We start from the raw sequence: 23,587 nt of genomic DNA, 5'->3' as shown, positions 1-23,587 counted from the left end.
GTCATTAAAATAAGTATTTGCAGGACCAGACAGGACGTGGACAGAGCTGCCTCACAGAGCTTTCAGTCTGCAAGACCACAAGGATATGGAAGAGGTGAAGGAGGAGACAACCAGGTGCATAACCTTATTAAAAAACAACACTTTTTTCCCCACTTACAATTAAGAATTTAATCTCATGGAAGTCCAGGCTAGAGCCTGGGTAACCTCAGTCTAGTACTCTCGTATGGCCAAAGCGTTTCTATTCGTGTAATGCGTAGTGTCCCTACAGGTGCCTGGGATGCTGTAACTCTAAATGCCACGTCTTAATAACTTCACTAGTCTTAATATTGCTTATTTGTCTCTTGCACATGAAAAAATACACTACATTTCAACAACAATCTCCTTTAAGAATGCAGCTGTATTTATTTGCACGTCTGATGCTCAAAACAGCTCGATTTCCTTTCAAACTCCTCCGGGATGACAATAGCTTCAGCCTCACCAAAGCAGCTTTGGAGAAAGCCCGAAACCAGGGAGGGGAGGAGATCTACCTTGAGCTCACGGGCCTGGTCTAGCCTGCGACACTTGGCACGTGGGAGCACGGCTTCCAGCAACCATTTTCAGTAGCAGGAGGCTGAAAGTGGTCCCGGTGGTGCAGAGCGAGATGCTGCAAAGTGTGAATCACGTCGTTGAAGCAAACGGGATTTTGCACGTCCCTGATTTTCTGGCTGCTACAAACCTTAGGGAGCCAATTGGGGCAGCAACCAAATTATAGGTCTGTAAGTTAAAATGTGGTTTCGGAGAGGATAACGTGCAGCTCCCCAGCGCCATTTTATGTCCCCTTTTGTCATCCTTTGGACGAGCAGGGGCATTGGGCAAGTCCCAAGGCTGCGCTCTGTCTTGTGCTCTTCATTATGCTAAAATTTGTCTCTGCACTACCTTGCTTCTAGCAGTATCAGCTCCAGCCTTGTTTAAAAACAAGGCAGCAGCATTATCAGTAAGCAGTGTTATCCCTCTGTAATAAATCCTTTTTTTTTTTTTCCCAGCCAGGAAAAAGCATATGGCCACTTTATTTTTATTTAATTTGTGTTATATCATATGCTCTCATCTTTCACACATCAAAGCCACACAACAATACACATTGTGTATTCTGAGGCCTTTTTAACAATCATTTTCATGATTTGAGACAGACTGACATAATTTACAATGGCTCTATTTTAAGCTTGCAAAGGAAACTGAATTGAATGTAACCCATCCTGCACTCTTGGTTCCCATGAACTGCAATCACGTCCTCTAACTTCCACTCGCACCGGGGCCCGCGCTAACCTTCCTGCTCCTCTAAATCTCTGCCCTTGAGAAACTTGACCACTTGTTGTCATCTCTTAACTGTTTACCTCTTCAGCAGGCTGCTTCATATCTCAGCAACAATGCTCCTATTGTTCGAGGGCCTGATCCTGCCTGATCCGCCCGTTTTCCCTGTTCACGTCCCGTTGACATCCCTGGGACAATTTGTGGGGTAAAGAGTGCAGAATTGGGCCCAAACACAGGAAATTTGCAGTGCGGTAATTCAGGAAGAATGTTTGTTGCTGTGTATCGGTTACTGTTCCTGCTGGAAATCTTCATTCACAAGGGAAGATGAGAAAGAAAAGAGAGAAAATAAAATATAAAATGAAAAAGAAAGAAGAAAAAAGATGGAAGAGAAAGGAAAAAGAGAGACAAGAAGGAAGAGAAAAGTAGGAAAGAAGGAGAGGAGAGGAGAGGAGAGGAGAGGAGAGGAGAGGAGAGGAGAGGAGAGGAGAGGAGAGAAGAGAAGAGAAGAGAAGAGAAGAGAAGAGAAGAGAAGAGAAGAGAAGAGAAGAGAAGAGAAGATAAAAAAGAAAAGCAAAGAAAAAGAAAAGGAAAGGAAAGAATAGAAAAGGAAAGAAAAGGAAAAGAGAAAAAAGAAAAGAAAAGAAAAGAAAAGAAAAAAGAAAAGAAAAGAAAAGAAAAGAAAAGAAAAGAAAAGAAAAGAAAAGAAAAGAAAAGAAAAGAAAAGAAAAGAAAAGAAAAGAAAAGAAAAGAAAAGAAAAGAAAGAAAAGAAAAGAAAAAAGAAAAGAAAAGAAAAGAAAAAAGAAAAGAAAAGAGAAAGTAAATTATTCTAGTTCCTTGAAAACGCTTGATTTTCTCTGGACAAGTACTTTCTGTTTCTTTTTGTTGGAAAACATTTTATTTGCCTATTTAACATAGAACTATTTTTTATTTAATATAGAACTATTTGTCATTTATTTGCTGCAGTATGAACCTCTGATTTTTCTGCTATTTTTCCTGTTTTTAGCCTAATCGCAGGCATATGGTTTCTGCTCCCACAAACAAAATTCACCTCCATAATTCACGGTACAGAATCAGGCCCCTTACCTTCACTGTTGGGGCTCTTACACAAAAAGCTCCCCCTGCTCCCATCACGGTGATCACCGAAACCAAAATTAAACTGACCAAAATGGTACAGCTGGAGTGACATATCCATAGGTTTGCAGCTTCATCTTGGATAGTATGGGCCAACTCCTCTCCTTGTGTAAAGCAGGGTAACTCTACCAACACGGATAGAGTGTTGCCTACCATACAGCAGCAGAGCATCACACCATATATAATTTTCCAGGAAAAAAATATCCAATGCATACATTTACAAGGCTAGGCTAACGTATAGTTAAAAACAAATCATGTTTTGTGAACTTTTGATCTTCTGCCAGGTTGTGTTGAGGGCCTGCTTCTTATTCCGTTAAATACAGCGCTTCACTCAGGTAGGCTAGAGTGGCGAGCGGGTGGAAAGGGCTGTACTGGCACAGATTTGGTCTTCCTAAAGTTTGGGAAGTTCTCCCTTAAAGAACATCGACACATTATTAAATTATTATTCTCCATTAATATATTCAAAAGTCAACAGAACCAAGAAAGATTCTACTCTGGAGAAAAGCAAAAATACACACTTACGACTGGGAGATATCCTTACAAACTATTAAGGGAGATGCAAATTAATCATTTGACTAAATATATTTTATCTCAGTTTTAAAACCAAATTAAACCAACAATGGCAATACCATTAAAACATGGAAATATTTATTATTATAATCTCAATCAAACAATTAACAGCTGCACTGAAGACTTTACCTTTTTGAGCATAAAAGTTATTTAAAATTATTTAATGAGGTGCTTGCTCAAGGTGTCTCTTGCATTTAACAGGCAGTCTATTCAATCCACGGGCTCTCAAGGCTGGCAAAGAAGTTTTGGGCGCAGGTCCAAAGCCCTTCCCCCCCAGAGCAGTCTTACTCTTGGGGACTGTTGCCCGAAGCCCGGCTGTAACATGGCATCAGTGAAGCCCCACCAAAGCCCCGCTGATCCTGGAGGAGACTCTGCGTCCAAATGGATTGAGCCAGGACTCCTCAGACAAGTTCGTGTTACAAGAGCTACCTCTTTTTCGTCACGTGACTTTTATTTCCGAGTAAAGCTTTGCTTAAACTTTAGTAGATGGGGGACGGTTATCAACTTTAATTGCTTCCACGTATCAAAGCGACAGAAGCTGGGTTTGATTTCTCCTATTACACCTTATTACACCCTTTAAATCTCAGCACCATACTTCTAAGCAACTAACTTGTAAGGGAAGCTTCCCTCCTTGCAGCTTTTATTGCTCTACAGACCCCCAGGTTTAACACAAACTCCCAATCTGGCTCCCAAATTGCAAAAATTCATCTCATGCCTACAAACGCTCTGTACCGCGATTGTCTCTGGACCCCAAATTAGCCAGCAGTTAAGTTTGCATATTTTCTGCTTATTAAAAAAATTACTGTAAGTACTATTTTGAATATGTTCAGTCTATTATGGCATGTGGTTTCTATTTGGAGAGGCTGGAGATTTTGCGAAGGCAGTGAGTAATTACCTTAGTGTTGGTGAGTTTTCACTCAAGCTTGGGCGGTGTACTGTAATAAGAGACAGTTGCCATAAACAGACTGGTACGAGTAAATCATGGTGTGTGGCCTTCTGGTGGAAAACAGATATCTCCTTTAGGTGACCCTACCTCCCTTCCATCGCTCAGCAAAGCCTACCGAACATGTGGTCTCCAAACCCTTTTGTTCTGCAATTACATGGCTGTTATTCGTAGGTTGCTCAATGGGTTTTCATCCCTCACACTGTACATACGAAGAATACCGGTTGCTGTTTTGACTTATCAGAAGAAACAGTAACAAAGAGCATTTGAGAGATTATTTCCTTTAAGAGAGATGCCACTTAGAGACTTTTATGTAAGGCATTGCAACAGGACCATCTGAAGACTCCCTACCTGGCCAGAAGTTACTGTTTTCTAGTAATTATAATCTTTAAGTGTAATTACTTAACCTGTTATCAGGTTTAAAAATTATTAGTGATATTTATTATTGTATCTAGTTAGACATTCTCTCATTGAAGAAGCCCAAACCAAAAGTATTATCTAACCCCACAGCAGACATACAGACTTGGCACAAATGGGTCTTTCAAGCCAATACTCCTCCCCTTGAGGAATTATCTTAGCGTGTGGCCGCCGTTTTGTCCAGATGTGGTGTTGATATTCTGGTAAATTATTGTTGAGAGCAGCAAAAAATTACGAAGTTTAGCGGACAAGTAGGGGAGGTGGTCACAAGGTGACATTTAAGCCGTAGCAGGTGCCTGAAAAGACTGTGGTGGAGATTAGCGCTAGCGAGAACAATATTCTTATATATTTTCTGCCTCTGCTTCCCTGGTGAAAGGGAGAGAAAGCAACCTGCAGCATCCCCGTGCACCCAGTTTCCCCAGCTCCTAGCAGGATCTGGCTCAGCAGTAAACACAACCCGTGAGACTTTGAGGATCTGATTTATAGCCCGGTACGGAGTCAGGCCCACGTACGAGGCCAGCTTTATTGCTGAAGCAGCTGTTGGCAAAGATCTGATAGCTCAACTCAACACTTAAATTCGGGGCATGCAAAGGAGCCTCAAGATGGGCAGCAAGCCCCTCTGACTGAAATTCACTGCCTCTAAGGTTTATTTTCCAACTCCAGCAAAAGTCATGGCATCTGCTGTAGAGACCCTGTGGCCCAAAATTCATTCCTAAAGCAAAGCAGCCTTCCAGGTACTGCTGGCTCTGCCTAATTCCCAGCGCATCCCGACCGCGGTGGCAGCCGCTGCCACCCTCCCCTGCCCACCCTGGCACTGCCACCTCCCCCCCGTGCCAGCACTGACGCTGCCCGGTGCAGCGGGGCCGGATCCAGCACAGGGCGCAGCACAGGGGGGCTGCTGCTCGTGCAGAGGAGCGGGAAGGAGAGCAGCCAGCTTGGCAGGGTGCAAAGCAACGAGGCTGCAGCCGCCGAGGCTGGCACGGCTCCTTCTCGCTAAATCCCACTCCCCGCTTGCTCTTTGCATTTGTGCACGGAAAAATATCCCAGGGACAACAGGTACATTTATCCCGCATACAGTGTCTGCCTGAAAAGGAAAATCGTATGAAAACAGTGCTTTGCATCGGACTATGAATTACCCAGTACTCATTTAATTAACTCGCAGCCCCCGTGAAGCCAGCGGGAAATGCAAAGGGAGCAACACCACAACCTCCTGCTTCCAGATTACGCTGCTTTTCGCCAAAAGAAATAACGCTTAACCAAAGACGTTTAGTTGAAGACTTACATATAAAAGGTTTGACACTGCTGTGGATGTGTTTATGCTGTTTGAGGCCTGAAGAAGTGGCAAAGGTTTTGCCGCACTCTGGACAAGCGTGAGCACGAGCCCCAACATGCTGGGAACGAATATGCCTCTGAAGGTTGCTGGGGTCCGTGAAAACCTGCTAGGAAATGAGTACTGATTAACCAAGAAACTTAACCGTGGAAGAAGCCAGTTATTACAAGAGTCTCTTAAAATTCAAACCTTGGAGCTATTTGGGAGTATTTAAGATTAAAAACCGTGGCTGCATCGCAGCCTCGCTAATGGGCATCAATGGGAGCTGAGCCTGCAGGATGGGGCCTCAGTTTCCCAGGATCAGCCAATTATTTGGTGGATCTGTTAACCCCTTTGCAGCCGCTGCAGCAGATGCATTTGACTCTGCCATCAGAAATTGTGCTTTTGAGGTCAGGGACTTCACAGAAAACAAGTCAAAATGTGGCTGCTTGAAACCTCTAAGCATTACTGCAATAGAAATATTTTATAACGACAACTGAGTGCGTGACAGTAAGAAATCCCGCACGCAGTCCTAGCACCCAGGGCTGGGTTGCATCGTATGAGTGTCAGCTCAATGTAAAATTCCCATTATTGCAGCAAATCTACTTAAAAACAAGAAAGTCCTCATGCAAAAGGCCCAAGCTTTGGGAATCTGGTAAAAAGCAAGGCAGAGCACCGCATGCTATACAAATAATCTACACAGCAAGCCCGGTGCTGGGAAGCGATAGAGACGCTCTAGAGATGAGACAGTTGCGCTCACTTAGCGCAGCTGGGGCCCATCGCTATTTCTTAGTTTGATTTATATTGCAGTAGTGGCCTGAAGTTTCTGGTCCCAACGCCTGGCACACAGCCTGGGGAACCCATCCGCCCTGCATCTCCCCGGGGTTTATTGCCCCTCAGTGGTCCCCTTCCACCCCACCAGTCCTCGCAAGGCACCGAGCCCTGAGCTCGGGGGTGCTCAGCATCCTGCATCAGTGCTCAGTTCAGACCCCATTTCCAAATCAAAGGGGGCAGAAAAATAACATCTTCATAAAGTAGAAGTGTAAACCCTTGAGAAACCATCCGGAGCACGGCAGAAGCCTTACACCCTCCTGCATCCCAGCCCTGGGCATCCCCACTTCCATGCTCTCGCACATCCAGCGGCACGAGACGCACCAGGCAGCCTACAAATTCACTGTACCTTGGCACAGTTCTCACACTCGTAGTGCTTCCCGCTGTCGTGCGACATTTGGTGACGTATCAAGTTGGACTTCCAGTTAAAAGCTTTAGGGCACTGGTCGCACTTGTACTCCCTCTCCTCGCTGTGCGACAGCATGTGCTTCTCCAGGCTGTGGAAAGAGAAACAGGGCTCAGCCAGGTCCCGTGCACGCACGTGGGTTTATCAGCGGTTTGTAGGAGGAGGAGAGAGCAGAGCACGTAATTACAGCAAAAAAATTTAAAAAAAGCCCCAAAGGCCCAATCCTGACAGACCCAAGTCCTTTGAGTACCGGGCTCACCCCAGCCGGGAGGCAGAACCTCCTCCTCCCTACCAGAATAACACATCCTCTCATGTTTTGCCACTTGCAAATGCTGCAGGAGATGCGGCTGCCATCGCTCCCTAAGGAGATTATTTCATACACCTCTCAGTATTTCACTCTGGTAATTCTTCCCTGCAGTCTGAATTATTTCTGCCAGACTTTCCCTCTAAACACACCTTGGATCCCACCACCTGACATAACTCCACTCCTTTGATGGGAGTCAATTTTTCTTACAGCAGGAATAGATGAGGAATAACCGCACTGGAGTAGGACAGGATGAGCATAAGAAGCCTCTAAATACGGTACGCTACGATTGAAGTTATACTTGATTATTATTAACTGCATCCAATTGCGTAGCTGTTTATTCATTCATTTCTCAGTTTATTCAGTCTATTAGTAGGGTATTCAATCGCCACCTAATTTCTGTTGCACATCTTCAAAATCATTCGCATCTCTGAATTTTCTGAATTCCTGTTTTATTATTCATTTGTAGCAAATATATATTTTTAAACAACTGTATTGCTTGGTCACATACAGAGTCGTGACTCACACTATAGCTTGAGGAAGGATCACTCCATAACATAAGAGTGGATTCACAGAAAAGCCACTGGAAACCAGGATTTTTAGCCTGGGATGCCGAACCAGATCAATCTTTCCTCACGTGAATCTCTCGCTGGTCTCTGCTGAATCAGAGGACAAAACCTGCTGGGTTTACAGTCTCATTTGGGTTGGGCAGCCCAAACAGCAACCTCCGTTCTCAGCCACAGGTAATGGAAATGTTTTCACCCCGCGGATGCTCTTTACTTCTACCCCTCTCAGTCTCCTTCCTTCGGGGGAAAAAAATAATTCTGGCTTCCCCTCCTAATACTTCTATAACAATTGACTCTCCATCATGCACTGGTAAACAAATTTGCCGTAAGACCTAGAGAAACTCTTGTCCCCACGTCTGGCACCAGCTCCCGGACGCCTGCCGCGGCTACGTGATCTGCCATCAGCTGGGCAGTCCTGGCCCCCCAGATCTCCATCTTCCCGCTCAGCTCTTTCTCCATTTAATTACGCACACCCTCAAGCATGGCTCATTCGGGCCTTTTGTTTTATATAATCTGGATATAGCACACTTCGGTACTTTTTTGCTGTGAACTGTCTTTGTGGTGTATTAGCCTTTCAATAATTCAAGAGTTCGGAGAATGACTGCATTCTCTCTCATTTTTCACTCTTTCTCACAGTGCTGCCCATCTATTTATGATGACTCGTTCTTTGTTTTCTGCCCTTTCTCTTCAATATTTAATATTTTAAGCTAAATTTACATTTCCTCAATGATTCCCATATGTTAGATATCGTCCTCTGGTTCACAGGCAGAAAAGAACTTTAACACCGAATACCTCCCAACATGGAAAAATGTTACAGTCCAGACTCCTGCCTCGCGCACGCTGCTGCATCCCTTTTGGCTTGATCCACCTACACCAGCCCTTTCGAATCAATCACTCGGATTGAAAATTAGACACGTGGAGCCGCATACGGCTCAACATCAGCCGGTGAACGAGACCTTCTGCCTGCACAAACTCCCACTCAGCGAGGGTGACCTAGTATAGAGGGAGCAACGTTTGGCACATCATGTTTTAATTTTGGGGTCATTCATTTTGCGGCAGCGTAAGGATCAGGTCATACGAGACGCTGATCTGAGCCCCCCTGCGTGATGCCGAGCCACCTCCGCTCCGTCAAGAGGAGCTAAGCACCGTCTGTGTTTTGGGAGAGAGGGCTCCATCTTGCAGAACCAGCACCTGAAGCATCCAGCAGCAGTTGTCCAAAGGGGCTTACCCGGGCGTGCACAAGCCCGTGCTAACCTCCGACAGACACCCCAACATCCTGAACCACGGACTTGTAAAGATTTCTATGAAAAATATGAACCTACAAAATACTCCCAGTTGACAAGTCAATATTTAAGGGGCATATGATTATTAAGGAACGCAAATAAATACGCTGCTGGCCCTAACAGGGCAGTTAATAGTCACTTAGGTTGTGCCCACACAACATGGAGAGGAAAGAAGACACGGTGGGAGCTGCGCTACAGACTCCGGCTGAAGGCAAGAGATACTGGCCCAGGTCTGCTGCTGCTATAAACCAGCTTGCTAAGAAATGCACTGCCTCATCACCGGGGAGGATCTGGCCCAGGATTTTGCTATTGAGAAGTCTCAGCATTACTATCAAACGTTGGCTGAGGTCAACCTTCCCCCGCTCCTGAAAGCATTAAGATGTGAATCCGCGAGCTGCAGAAGCTCCTGCGTACTCTCAATATGTTTCAGTAATTTGCAAAATTTGCCGTAATCTGCACCGCAATACGGTACTTTAAGTAGCCACAAAAACTATAGTGACAGGAAATATGTAAATGATCTTCAGCATATAAAAGTTGTACTTTCTATTTACATTCTATGCATATTTCAGGTAGATATGCACACGGGTCTATCTGTTTAAATAGACAGATATATATGATGAACCCCAGTGTTTCAAGACACTACAGCTATAAAGATATATTAACATATAGACACATATATATTAACATACAGACACATATATATATAAACATCTAGAACCTGCCTCTAACTAGCATAGCTTGTTTGCAAAGATAAAATTGGTAACGTCAGTGAACACGACTCTAAGTTCTAAGTTACTGCTACCTAAAAATAAGGAGCCCAGACCTTAGCTGATCTGAACTATAATCACTCCTCTGATTTCACTGCAACCAGCCCAACTCGTGCCATCTAAAGAGCTGATTATCAGAAGATCCAGTTTTTAATTTAAGGTCCCCACTAAGGACTTCAAAGGACCCCACTACAAGGACCAAATTTCTGATTTATTGACGCTCCATTGCTTTCTATGCCATAAAACATCAACTGGCACAGAAGTCTTATTCATCTTCATCTTTGGTTTGTATAGAAGATGAAGGCATCAGATTCTGCCCTGGTTGATGCCCTGCATGACCTGACTGAAGCCATTACAGAATCTGCCTCATTCAATCACATTTTAAGCATCTACTCCTACCTTTGTAAGTCTGGGAAGACTTGATCACACTCTTTACACTCCTGGATTTCATGCACGTCCTGAAGGTCATTCTCATTCTCAAGCTTTTTCTGGAAGTCCTCCTCCACCATGGAGAAGGCAGAGTGAGGTGTGCTGCAGGGGAACTTCTGGTGGTCTACAAGCTCAGCCTTGGACTCAAAGAGCTGGTCACAGTCCTCGCAGCGATACTGGCGCTCCTCTGGAAGACAAAGGGGTTGGGCACAGAGAGACCGCATCAGTTTTCAGTCATTTTTAACTACCATCCCATCAGGAGTTCGATGACGGTGTGGTTCGATAAAGGGCTATTCGGTGAAAAAGAGAAGAACCTCAAAAGAAACAAGGATGCCTTAGAACACTTTACAATAATGCTTTAATTCTACAATATATGACAGTGCAATACTACCTGCTAATTGCCTGGGACCCCATAGGGATCCCTAACACTGGCTTAGGACAAGTCAGTGTGTTTATACACTATCCTAAATGGGGACATACGGGGTCTTACAGGGGATATCCAGTGGAGGCTGCCAGTCTCTGCCTTTCTGAATGAAGGAGACTGACTTAGGCACAAACATCAGCATCTAAAATAGCCAAAAGGGTGTTTATAGACTTTTTAAAAGTCCCTTCATTTCCATTAGAGTCCTTTTGCAGCACCCTACTCTGTTCAAAGTAAGCCAGAGACACATGAAGTTGGGGTAATGAAGACAGGGGGCCTTGCTTTAAATTCCATAAAATCGGTCACAACATGTTTCTTACTGAAAACAAGTGTAGAAGATCACTAGAGTGGCACTTTGGAGTGAATATTGCATTCCATTAATTAGTAATTCCTGCAAAATAATAGATTAGCTGAAGAAAATCCCAAAAAGCAAACTTGGAGAAAAGCATCCCATGATACTTTTTTCTACTGGATTTTCTAGTGATGGTCCATACGAGGAGCCAGATGCCCTGGTTTGGTTCCAGTGTTACCTGCCCTGCAGATATAAATGCCCAGGGGCTCTGAGTCAGAAAGGCACTGAGGAGTCTGGCTGAAATCTCAAATTATGTAGTTGGTTGCTACTTGACAACTGAGTTGATCCAGAGAAAGCGTCATAGGGCTTTGCTGTCCACAAGCAATACTTTGGCTGAGTTTGCTTCTAAATGGGCCCTGTGGGATGTATTCCTGCGCGTGACTGCAGAGATTTCCTCTGGTGTCATTTATACAATAGCTACTCGACCATAGGGACTAGGCACGGAAAATACTGTGCTTGAAAAGGGGGACGTCGTTAGCAATAACCGAACTAAGTTACCACTATGGAAAAAAAACCAAACACAAAACCAAATTACAATGAATGAATAATCCCCACCTTCTTCTCAAGAGAACAAAAGACCTTGCTCTAAATGTACAGGCAGTTATAAAAAAGCACAGTCATGGGGAAACCCCTGTGTACAGTCCCTAAATCCTTGAGAATTTGTAAAATGCCCACATTGGCGTAAACTGCAACCCAATGGGCATCAAGCGGACGTCCTGCACCTCGTCCCGCTGTGGCTGTACAATCCAGTGCCCAACGGGCAGCAGAGCAAAAGGAGCTTTTGGAGGTGGGGGACAGACCTGAGCAACAGCTCAGGAGTTTCAGAACCAGAATTTGTGCGTCGGATGAGTAATGAATGAGCGTGAGGAGGAAGAATGGCTCAAATGTTCTCACAGGTCACAGCAATATTAACAACCTGAGATTTCCTCTTTTCAACATGACAGAATAACAGTTGTTTGGCTAAGCGACAAAAAAATAACCTATAATCAGGGTCCATTCACGTCCTGCAGGAGCAGCACAGCCTAGAGATAAGGACATGGACTCTTGTTCTCCTTTTGCAATACCCACAAAACGATCGAGTTTCAATCTTGAAGCCTTACTACTGCCCTCAGTTACACCTGCAGACCTCTCTTTCTGCCAGGGAGGTTCGAGTAAGTGAGGGTAAAACCTGAACGACATCAGGAGCTGCAGGGATGCAACGCTGAGAAATATCGACTGTGCAAACTAGAGCTCGCCAGATTAGCAGGTAGAAAATGCAACCTCAAAATGTTGTTGAATACAACATTCAGTTGTATTCAAATGCAACACTGAACAAAGCTACGCTCCCGGTTGGACCAGGTTGGAGCGATGGAGTGATGAAAAAAATAAACAGAGAACCCCCAATGCCAGCGTCGGCATCGCTTTTGAGAGCAGACTCACCCCTCAAAGGGACCGAGGGAGCTGTGATAATATCAGACTAGTTTATTCACTGAACAGCTTTCAGAGAAACGGGAGGGCAGAAGATAGACAAATACAACCGTGGTCCAGCTCTCCTCCCTGGCTGCAGTGAAGCCATCCCAGATTTCAAAAGGATTCCAACAGAGGAGAAATTTCCCTAATTTTTTGCTTAATTTCAATGATACTTTCTATTAGATTAGAAGTGGCTAACCGTGAATGTCCGGAGCCATTGTTTCATGTGAATAATCTTCACTCTTCATGAACAGTAAGAGCTCCTCTCCTGGTTCAATATCTGCTACCACTCTGTAGAATATCTGCAAAAAAAAACCAAAAGAGAAAGCAATGTGACTACCACAATGGGCAAAAAGGCACAAACCACTGCCGGTGAGTATTACAGGATCAAACACGGCCAGACCCTGCCCCGGCATGGGTGCTGGCCGCCGTTTGCTGGAGAGGTGCCGACTTCGACTATGGCAGGTCTGCTCCTTCCAGCCCCAACGCGTTGGTGCTTTGGGCTCTGTGAGGATAAAAAGGACGATTGCTTTCAACAGCCTCCGCCGCAAAATGAGCCGCGTGCTGACTGCAAACGTCACCAGCCATTTGCATGCTTCGTTATAGCAAACCCAGGTACAAAGTAGCCATAAAACACATCCCTGAGTGATCCATGTAAGGGAGGCAACTCCTGTGGCACTGGGAAAAGGTACCAAAGCAGACCTGAGAAGATGCGGCTGATCAAACCATAGGCATCCAACCCCCCGTTTCAAGCACCTACGCAGTCCAGAAAGCTGAGAGGTGAGAGGCTTATACACAGCGGCGCGCCTGGTTATTCCTTAGCTTCCAACGGGAATCAAAGGAAAAATCAGTCCTGGATGAAGCCAAAGCTGCTGGTGGTGACCCCGGCCGGTGGCACCTGGTCCCCCTGTACAGGTGACATCAGGCTCCGGGCTCTGGGAAGGAGCCCGTCGGGAAGCAGGAGGCGGCGGGGGGGCGAAGGGGCCACGCTCCCTTGGGTCCGCACACCCAGAGCAAGCGCACGCCGGCACCGCGGGGCTCTGCTGAAAGGAAATTCCCAAAATCCATCTGGCTGCTTTCTGTCTCAGCAGGAAATGTGAAGAGCACTAAAAAGCTCCACGAAGCAGCTCAACTAAATATTAGTAACTTCCTCAGGCCTTGTTAAACAAAAACACATGACAGCTATGTTTCCTATGCTAAAAAATGATGCCTTTGTGTTTTCTCGGGCTAATGTATTTTTAAAGGTTTCGCTCTCAAACTCTTAGCTCTCAATACTCATTTCAGTGCATTGGGAGAAAGGCAGAAAATCACCTCCACTGTTTAAAATCAAACAGCTGCGTTTGTCACAAGGTAGGTACAGGTATCTGGGGGTGCGTGGGTATTTTCCTTGCCCGGTCGCACGTGAACCGTCACCCATCGGGTGGCCCCTGCAGCCGAGCACATACTGATGTCCTCCAGGAGGTGGCCGTATAGCCTAATCGTTTCTTTCTGCACAAGCGGCCTTCGCCCACAGATATGGGCTACATACCTAAAAAAAACCTAAATAAGATGCATTTCCTCGGATTTGTTTTCTCTTTTCTTTGCCTTGTCCCAAAAACCGCTCCAGAGGAGGCATGCAGGGGAGTGGTGGTGAAGGCTGCCAGGGCCAGCTCGTCCCACCGCTCGCCCCTCTCCGGGTGCCAGAAGCGCTGGGAAAACACATCGGGCACAAGGTACCCGTGCCACAACCCCCTGCTTATGCCCAATCTTCCCCGTAAAAGCCAGGAGAAGGAGTTTATGGGCAGCCTGATATGCCCAGGCTGCACCTCCCTCCTCTTCTATGCCATCCTGGTCGAACCGTCAGCTGGGTCTGCTTGGGCTTGCCGTTTTTACCCCTTGCCGAGGGGATTTTGAACTCCACCAAGCATTTTGGAGGGTGCAAGGGGCCACGAGAGCCGTGGCAGGGTCTTGTGTGTGTCTCCTCACACGGCCGGGTGAATGCCTGGTACCACAATCCCCTCCAGAGCCAATGCCACCATGGGTGCCGAGGGACGCGGGGCTGCTGGGTGGGCTTCGGCGTGCTGGGGATGCAGCTGGGGCAATGCAACTCCTTCGATCAAAGGCTGAAACGTGTTTAAGCAACGCGAGCTTTTATCTCCTGCAAATAAATCTGATTAGCGCCGCATCCAGTGATGATCTGCTTTAAGCAACGCTTGTTCTTCTATTTATTAAGATAAATGTATTGAAAACTGGCTTTTTTCTTCCAGAAGTATAATGGCCTCCACACACCTATAAGGGAAGCTGCAGTCCGATCCGTGGAAGACCAGCCTGGTTGCTGGCTTGCTTTGGGTGGAAATAATACGTGTGTGGCATTGCACACTGACCAGAGAGACTTCTGCAGACCTCCTTGCTGCAACAGCACCCATCTCCCCCTTGGGGTGGGAGCGGCCAGGTGGGACCTCCACCATCTCGGAGGCACCATGCCAAAGCTCCTGCTCTGCCCAGGACCTGCCTCAGCGCTCCCAGGTTTTGTGTCACGGTTGGGTAAACTCAGGTGATCTTCTGAGGTCAGCTGTGCATCCACACCAAGGAGAGAACAAAAACCACGGCAAAGCCTTCTCCGGTATTTTTCCTCCTCTGCTCATGCTGTCCCATCAAAGGTATTTTCACAGACCTTTTCACCTCTCGTCGCAAAGTGAGGACACATGGATGTACACGGGCACAAAGAGGGTCTTGTTCACGAAGCGCCGTGCTGGGGTGCATCGCTTGTCTTTGGGAAGCCCCGGTACGATGCAGCATCTTTCTTGCAGCTGTGGGATAAATCCCTAACCAGGGTATAAACTCTGCAGCCAACTGTCCTGTCTGCGTTGGTATTCGAAAATATCAGAGATGATTAAGCTACCCATCAGACACTACCTGGCCAGCCTCTCTCAGCGGGAGACGAGAGGGAGTATCAAGAAAAACTCCGTGTTTTAGACTGAGTGATGTTTCTTTATTTTGCATCTCAGAACTAATGCCCTCCTAAACAAGGTCCAAGTGACAGATTTCCAGCTCTGGCATTTTGACATCATCATCATCATTACTATTATTATTATTGCTTTAATTATTATTAAAAATATTCTTTAAAATTTCTCTATGTACAAAAAACCCCCACCTGCACGAACAGTTTATAGACTAGACTGCGTTCCAACGAGGATCTAAAATAAAACATATTGAACGTTAAACCAAAATGATCGCACAGGTAAATTTAATCTGATTTTAATAGCTGTCCTTATTACTTCACTTGAAAGGCTTTTTTCTCACTTGTTCCACCTAAAACCTCCTGGAATTATCCTGTCTGAGAAAAAGTAAGCAGCTAACTGGAAATGAACTACGTTGCCTGAGTTTTTAGGCAGCAGCAGCCTACCGAGGGCAGACGGCGTGGGGGTCCTGCAAGCCCCCAGATGGGGAAGCTATAAATTACCCCCCGGTCCTGCAGGTCCCCCCCGGCTGCCCTTGTTCTGCAACCTCCACCGCAGGCAGTATTTTTTGTATTGGGAAACGCTAACGTAGAATAAGTGGACTTTTCAATTGCAAAGCTTGAAGATTTCTCGGGCGCAGTCCTGACTCTACTGTAATTAATGAAAGGTTTTAATTTTCTGACTATCACCTCTTCAGCCTACCAAGCCCGTTTCGTTACCCTTCCCGGGTTAACCTGCGCTCAGGACGCAGGAGCGCGCACCAGCCTGCCTCGAGAAGCATAGGAAGAGCTGCTGCACAGGCAAGGAACGACCAGAGGCAAGGGGGGGGAAAAAAAATAAAAGCAAAGTCCAGATGCGCATTTCACATGCCCTGGGATCAGCGGTGTGTGACTGCAGTTTATATAGGAAGAGCAAAATCGGATCCAGATCTGGAAACACTTTCAAAGTTCAGGGGGTCTGAGGTGGGGAGAAGTTGGGGGAGGCTCAACTCATCAGTCCTCTGCGCCTGCCTACACCGCAGGTCATGTATTTATGCTACCGAGCAGAAATAAAAGCTCCCAAACTGCAAAGCCATAAAGGGAAAGGGGAGGGGAAAAAAAAAAAGGAACACACACAATTTACTTTTAAATGGATGAATAAGGCCTCATTGTTATGAATCCCAGTTTACTTTTCCTGGTCAGGCACTTGAAATTTTATTTATGCTTAATAGACTGCATTTGGCATGTGTAAAGATGACAGAAGCGTGAATTATGAACGACCTTCAACCTACTCAGGAAGTTGTAATAATTGAAATAATAGCGAAAACGCACTCCCCGCGAGCTCGGGCCGGGGTTGCGCGCTCGGCCGCCGCCGCCTGCGCGCTTTGAAGTGCCCCGGCCATCCCGCCTGCCCCGGTGAGACCCACGCCGCTGCCGCCCAGCGTGCCCTCCAGCCCCCCGGAAAGGTTTAACCAAAGGATGCCGGTTTGGGGGGAAAAAGTGACACTTCGGCTGCTGCGTGCGAGCAAAGGCACCAGCAGCTACACATGCATCTCTCGTGCTCAGCCCTGAAGGAGTTGTATTGCATTGCACCCAGCTAAACCCTTTATTCCTGTGTATACGAGAGCTTTGGAAAACTGGAAAATTTTCCCAGTGCTGTCTGGGAAATTCAGATTTTAGAGATGCTGCTGAGGGTCGGTGCTGTTTGCGCTTTAACCCCCCAGGCGATGTATTGAACTGAGAGCTGGCGCCACGGGGGAAGGCACCGAGTGACTCTGTCCTGCACCACACGGGTGCAAGTGGGAGGACAGAGCAGAGGACCCACTCTGGATGGGATGGTGGGAGGGAACAGAAGACCCCAAAGGTGGAGCACACCCTGGCGAAAGCCTGGTGAAGCCCACCAGCGCCCGCAGAGCCCTGCGCTGCTGCTCCTGCACCGACATCCAGCGGCTGATGGGCTCCCGGCCCCCGCCACGTGCCATGGGTACGCGTACCCCGAGCAAGGCATCGGCCCTGGCTCCCGGCCACTTTTGGGGGCTGCAGTGCGCCGGAGGGGAGCGTGCCCCAAGCCGGGGCAGGAAAGCGAGCGCCCGGAGAGGCGGCGTGCACACTGCCAACTGGCGTTCGTCTCCGCGCTACTTCGGAGCAAAAGTGGAACTTGCCTGAAAAGCAAAACAAATTAAACGTCCAAAACTAATAACAAGCGTTATGTTCAAGGAGCTCGAACAAAATCAGGATTTATGCCCACCAGAAAAATGAGAAGGACAAACGGATACGTAACCCCACAATGAGCTGTAATTAAGCATTTGAGGGGGAAAAAAAAAAGTCCAAACGCCGAAGCTTCAATTTTAGCTCCTGTGATGAACAACTCCTGCAGCTGGAGAACTATGTGATGAAACCCGAGCCAGGTTCTTCTTGCCATACTCAGGCAAATGATAAATTGAAACGAACTGGAGTTTTTTCAAGGACTAATGTAGAGGAGTCCTTCCCGAGCGCTGTATCGGGCCCAAAGAAAACTTCAGCAAAAATCCACAGGCGAAACTCAGCAAGTGCCTGCGTGCGAGTGGCTACGGGGGCACGGGTGGGGAGGGGAAGGACCCTCCCCTTCACCCTGCCGCGATGGTGGGGGAGCACCGCAGCGCCTCGGTACCAGGACTGCGAATCCTTTCCTTCCTCGTTTCCAAAATGCCCCAAAATTGCCAAAGCGGATCAAGCAGGAGAGGCTGGAGCGAGGACGCTCTCCTGAAATGGCACCAGGAAGCCCCATTTTTCCACTTTCTGAGGTAAAAGGTGCCTCCTGCTCCCCCGAAGCAAGAAGGGAGCTGCAGGATGTCCCTTGCGGGGCACCTCTTCGGCGTCTCGGGGGCTGCAGGCCACCTCCCCAGTGGTACCCATGTCTTCTTCCACCGTAGGTGAATTTTAGCCCCTGGGAAAGCCCCGGGTCCGGGTGAGGAGCCGCCACATCCAGCCGAGCTGCTCCGGCCCTGCAAAATCTCCTGCTCGGGGGTCGCTGACCACCGACACCAGACCGCAAGTTCTGTGCGTCCACCCGTCCTCCCGAGGTGACCTCACCACGCAGTCGTCTTCTCACACCCCACCTTCATTCACGAACCACACGAAGCGTCAAGCGAGCTGCAGCCTTGTCCTGGCCCTGTGGACATCTATAATCCTCTACGCTCTTGCTGGCAAGCATACGAGTACGATGTGACAGTTCTCATCACAAAAAGAGGCATTTTTGCTTAGAGCGGTGCCTTACCGCTTTTATTAAACAGGAATCGTCGATAAAAAGCTTATCGCTTTGCAGAAATGGCAACGACTAGTTGCCGGTTTTGGTTCTCAACCATTTCTTTTAGGTCACGTCGGGTCAGGCCAACGCCGAGAGCGGTAACGCCAGCCGTGCATTAAGCCCCAGATAACCCAGGGACGTAAAGTCTGGGCAGGAGTTTCGGGCACAGCTCAGCTCTAACTGCAGTAAGTGGAAAATCACCACCGGTGAGCTCCTCGTTCCACCAGCCCTAGGCTAACACGACCCCGCTCCACTGGAGACAGATTTTCAGTGGGAGCTGGATTAAGCTTTATTTGCTTAATAAACTAATAACTCATAGGAAGAATCACGGCGGAATAGGGCCCGGTATGAGCTCAGCATGCACGTGCCCTCCTGACCCACAACAGCCAAAACCTTAATTTCACTCTCTGACAACAAAGCCTCAAACCTGTTCCTTAAACACACGACCTTTGCAGGTGGCTGTGCCGCGGCGAGGGCTGCTGGAGGAGTCTCTGCCGTTTGCTGCCTGCCGCCGAGGGGGGCAACGGCAGTAAAATCTGAAACGTGAAGCTGTGTCTGCAGATTAAAAAAGTGTGTAAAACGCCTAAGATGTGATCGGATCTGGTGAAACCTACGGCGGTAGGTTCGCTCGTGTAGGTTTATATTGCTGACATCGGGCACGTCGTTAAGAGCGTAATACTACTGGTTTTTCTCCCATTGCAGTGGCATATACTTGAGTATAAGGAAACAAAACAAAGAAACCCCCCCCCAAAAAAAAAGGAACCCCAAAAAGCTATTTCAGCGCACACAGCAAACCAAAACCTCCATAAGCTGATCTTGAGCCACTTGGAGTTTTCCATGGATAAACCAAAGGGAATCTTCAGAAGCTGCTTTGTTGAGGGGGAAGAGACCTGGAAGCTCAGAGCAGTTTCACAGCGTTATGTGGCTGTATCACTGTCAGAGCTCTGCAAGCAATAAGCAAGATAAAAACAACATTCAGGAGTTTTAACTTCAACTGCTACCAACTTCGTTTCTTAAAAGAAAAAAATAAATATTTTTTATAGCTTGAAGGTGACCGGGATCCCAGACTGAAAATGTGCCCAGAACGTGTGACAGCCCCTGACATGCCATTGCTATAGTCACTGCTGTATTTGCAACTGCACTTTCATTAACATATATATTTAAAAATAATGCTTTTCCTGGGATGACAGCAGTGCCAGAAAGCCTAACAGGGCTAATCATTCTGAAGTCATTAAAAAGTTGAACTAATAGATGTTTAATGATAACAGAGGGGAGTCATCCAAGTTAGCAGAAACTGGTATTGAATCCTAACTGACTCTGAGCTAAAAAAACACATTCCAGGGCAGTAACAGTGACAAGAGTCTCTGCAGCTCCGCACACACTGCAGTCTCTTTGGGGAAAGGAAAAAATGAGAGTGCCCTGTTTGTGGAATTTTATTATTCATATACATCTTGAATTACATACGTTCAGGTTAGATTGGGTATGACAGGAGATAATAGGAAGACAGCAAAGAGAAATCCTAGATCAACCTCGTTTGAAATAAAAAAAAAAAAAAACACCAAACCAAAAAATGCAGCTTTTAAACCCTACTCCACCTCCAATCAAATGAAACACGAGTTGCATTCAGCGTGCATGTTTTGACTGCATCCCACCATTATCGAGCTGTTCATCTTAGCAAAGCTCATTTATACAGTCATAAGAAAGAGCCCAGGCCTTTTGTAAAGTTGATCCTAAGCGATGAAACCTAACCTCAACCCTGAGTCGGGGGGTGGGGTGGTATGTCTCTGGAAAAACTCCAATAGAGAAAACAGCAAAAAATGTTTTTCTTTCACTCTTTTTGTTAAATACAGAAGGTAGAGCTTAGCAGAGCGACTAGATTACACATCGTCCTGAGATTCATCTAAATCCTGCCTCAAGCAGTCTGGGAATCATACCTGTCTGTCAGTCAAGCTTGAATTTAGTAGCATAAACTTGCAGGCAGCGTGAGGCTGGGAGCGCTGGCAGGATCTTTTACCTTTTCAGGTACAGCCCAATGTTTGCTTGTGAATTTTACAGATGAGTTGAAGCAATTAGAGGTGAACAATTACTGCTGATCGACTGTCTGCGCCTCGGGAGCGAGCAGCGTCTCCCGCAGCGGGGATGCTCCCCGTGCGATGAGGGCTGCTGAGGTGCTTCTTATTCCCAGGGGAAGCGGGGGGTGCCCCCCGACCCCTGCCCCCAGCACTGGCTGTGGCTCCAGCTGAGCTGGGGGGTCCTGTCCCAGCTGGGCTGCATCACCTCTGTCCTCCAGCTCTAGCTGCAACCACTGATACGGGCTTCACCCTTTTTTTTTTTTCTTTTTTTTTTCTTTTTCCCCTTTTTTTTCCCCTTTTTTTCTAGGAGCTACAGAGGCAGAGTGACCCAAAGGCAGCCCCACACATCCGTACACAGGCAGACATACACGCTCAGTCCTGACTTGCATTTGTCACTCCTTGTACACGCACACGTTTGGCCATGTAATGTCCATTTCCCAGTTTGCCTTCCTATTATATTTTATATTACCTCTGGTGAGCTTGTGCCAGAAGAAAGCAGGAGGAGGAGCTGTTAGAAAGGCTTTTTCGCTTTAAGATTCGCGAGCACATTTTTAGCATTAACTTTTTAGGCTCTGGTCATAAAACACTGGAGTGCGCGTACAATTTTGTGGGTAAATTTGCAGCGTTTCCAGAGGGCCAAATGAACAACAATCTCTTGCTGACAGCGCCCAGCTCACAACACGCTACTTGAAAGACAACCAATTCTTAATTTGCAAATCTCAGCAACAATAAGCCATTACAATATGGAATTATGAACAGCACGATACTGTGCAAAATAAATAACAAGTCTCCAGTGAATGAAAGAAATTATTGGCAGCAGTACAGCCACCATTACCAAATCTCAGAAATGTAAACACTAAAAAAAGAGAAAGTTACAAGCGCCATAACTTTCCTTCCAAAAACGTCAAAACGCGGGTGCGTGTCTGCGGCGCAGAGGTAGATGCTGATGATTCAGCCCAGCGTGTAGTTTCAGTTGCAGATCACCGCTACCGACGCAAAGACAGTAAGTTGCTCTGACCAATGCACGTGATTCCACTTCTAATCTTCCCTATCTATGCCAGCTCTTATTAAACATAAAATATTTGAATCTGCTGTTTCAATTAATCTCTATAGTTTCCTTTTAGTGTCACTGTTCCATAAACGCTCTGCGTTGAGGGAATGTATCGTTTTTCAGCGTAAAGCATATTTCAACTCGGAAAACGTATTTTGTATTTACTAATAATCTGTATGGTTTCTTTAGTTAAACCAGCTGCTATACAAAAAAGAAATTATATCCCAGTCAGCTGGCTCATTCTGTGTTAGTGTGCTCAGGGCTGAACTGTAAAAGTTGAAAATTAAAAAAAATCTTCTCTCACAGTTTCTGAAAAAGTTATTTAAACCGATTTTGATCAACTGTCTCACATGAGCGAAATACATAATGCTGTGCTGGAAATAGCAGGCTGTCTCACATTCATTTCCTATACGTAAGGAATTTGATTAGTAAGAATGATTTCTAATTGAAGCTTTGTGTCTGGTTGTGATTCTTCTTTCAATACTGTCAAGGCGATTAAATCAGCTAAAGATAATCTTTAACATTCACCTGATGCAGTTAATTAAGTGGTGAAAAATGAAACACTGATTAAATGAATCAAATCCTATGTTGCAGGTAGCAAAGTTTAAATTGGAAACAAGAATTCACAATCAGTTGTTGCTTTGTTATTTTAGATATTTTACTTTAAAGAAGTATAGCTTTCTTAACCTAACTTCACCCATTAAAATATTTCATAATGGCATGTATTATCCGCAGACTAAAGCGAACCTTGATTTAAGAAACACCTAATAACTCAGCAGCATAATTGAAAACAAAATGCTTCACTGCATCCTTCCTCCACCTATTCCAGCCTTTTTTCCAACACACAAGGATAAATAATGTTTCAGCCAAACAAAGAGTGGCTTTAAGTGCAAAAAATGAAAAGAAAAAGAAAACCACTGAAGATCCTGGTTCAGCATGCAAGTATTACGAGTTCTAGCAAAGTGTATGAGAAAGCATAATACTGCTCATGCACATGTGCATTCAAATCCAAAGCCCCACACATACAACTATGTTGGTAGCATTATCAGTTTTACATCTTCATTCTTTCCATTAATTTCACATTACAGCTTCTGATCAACCCAACGGTTTAACGTAGCAATCCAACTGAACTGGAAGAGGAGCCACAAAATGCTACTAATCCAAAATCAGGAAATACAGGCTTTGTATTCCTAAGAAAGCAGTCCCAATTTTTATCAGGTATACGATAAAAAAAGGGGGATTGTTTGTGAATTGAACAACAACATGGAAAAACAGAAAATTCATATTATCTGCAGCCCACAATCAAAATTATTCTATTCTGCATTTCACATCTGTGCCTTATCTTTTGCCATAACAGCAAACAGGCCAAAATCTGTTGTGAATTGCTGTTATTTTTTTTCCGTTGACACCTTAAAGTTCCTTAAAAAAACAAGTCCAGAAAGTGAACACCACATACCTGATCACTTATCTGACATGCAACAAGGTTGTGCTGATTGTAGCATCCAGCAAACTTGATATATTTGAGCCAGTTTCCTACATCTGGTTGACTGGCATCTATGCAGAACTTCACATTGCAAAACTCATCCAAGATCTAAAAGGAAGAATATGAAAGAGTAAATCTTTCTGTCGCTGTCTGGGCATGCTAATCCAAAGATAAATCACAGGTTTCCAGATAAACAAATGGATGATAATAATAATATAGGCATGTTTATTCAGAAATAGACTTTTCTAGTGAGATTTTTTTAAGAACGGTCAGAATATATACATAATAATAAAAGAACATAAACGTACTGAA

At 45.9% G+C, this 23,587-nt stretch overlaps 1 protein-coding gene across 2 annotated transcripts in view; it reads right to left on the bottom strand.

Moving 5' to 3' along the window:
• Positions 1-23,379, bottom strand: part of MECOM (MDS1 and EVI1 complex locus) — a 47,767-nt gene extending 24,388 nt beyond the window's left edge. The window contains exons 1-5 of one of the 2 annotated variants that reach the window (XM_075157431.1): positions 23,249-23,379; positions 12,666-12,768; positions 10,215-10,431; positions 6,839-6,986; positions 5,632-5,785 (exon numbers count right to left, since the gene is read on the bottom strand). In XM_075157431.1, coding sequence (XP_075013532.1) covers positions 5,632-5,785; positions 6,839-6,986; positions 10,215-10,431; positions 12,666-12,714 — 568 coding nt within the window. In that variant the 5' untranslated portion in view covers positions 12,715-12,768; positions 23,249-23,379. The remainder of the gene's footprint in view (positions 1-5,631; positions 5,786-6,838; positions 6,987-10,214; positions 10,432-12,665; positions 12,769-23,248) is intronic. The other variant, XM_075157430.1, reaches the window with a different exon arrangement.
• Positions 23,380-23,587: the final 208 nt, after the last annotated feature.

This window comes from Calonectris borealis, chromosome 9 (genome assembly GCF_964195595.1).
Source record: "Calonectris borealis chromosome 9, bCalBor7.hap1.2, whole genome shotgun sequence".
Lineage (NCBI taxonomy): Eukaryota > Metazoa > Chordata > Aves > Procellariiformes > Procellariidae > Calonectris > Calonectris borealis.
The sequence above is the reverse complement of the archived record's forward strand: the minus strand, read 5'-3'. Positions and strand labels throughout refer to the sequence as shown.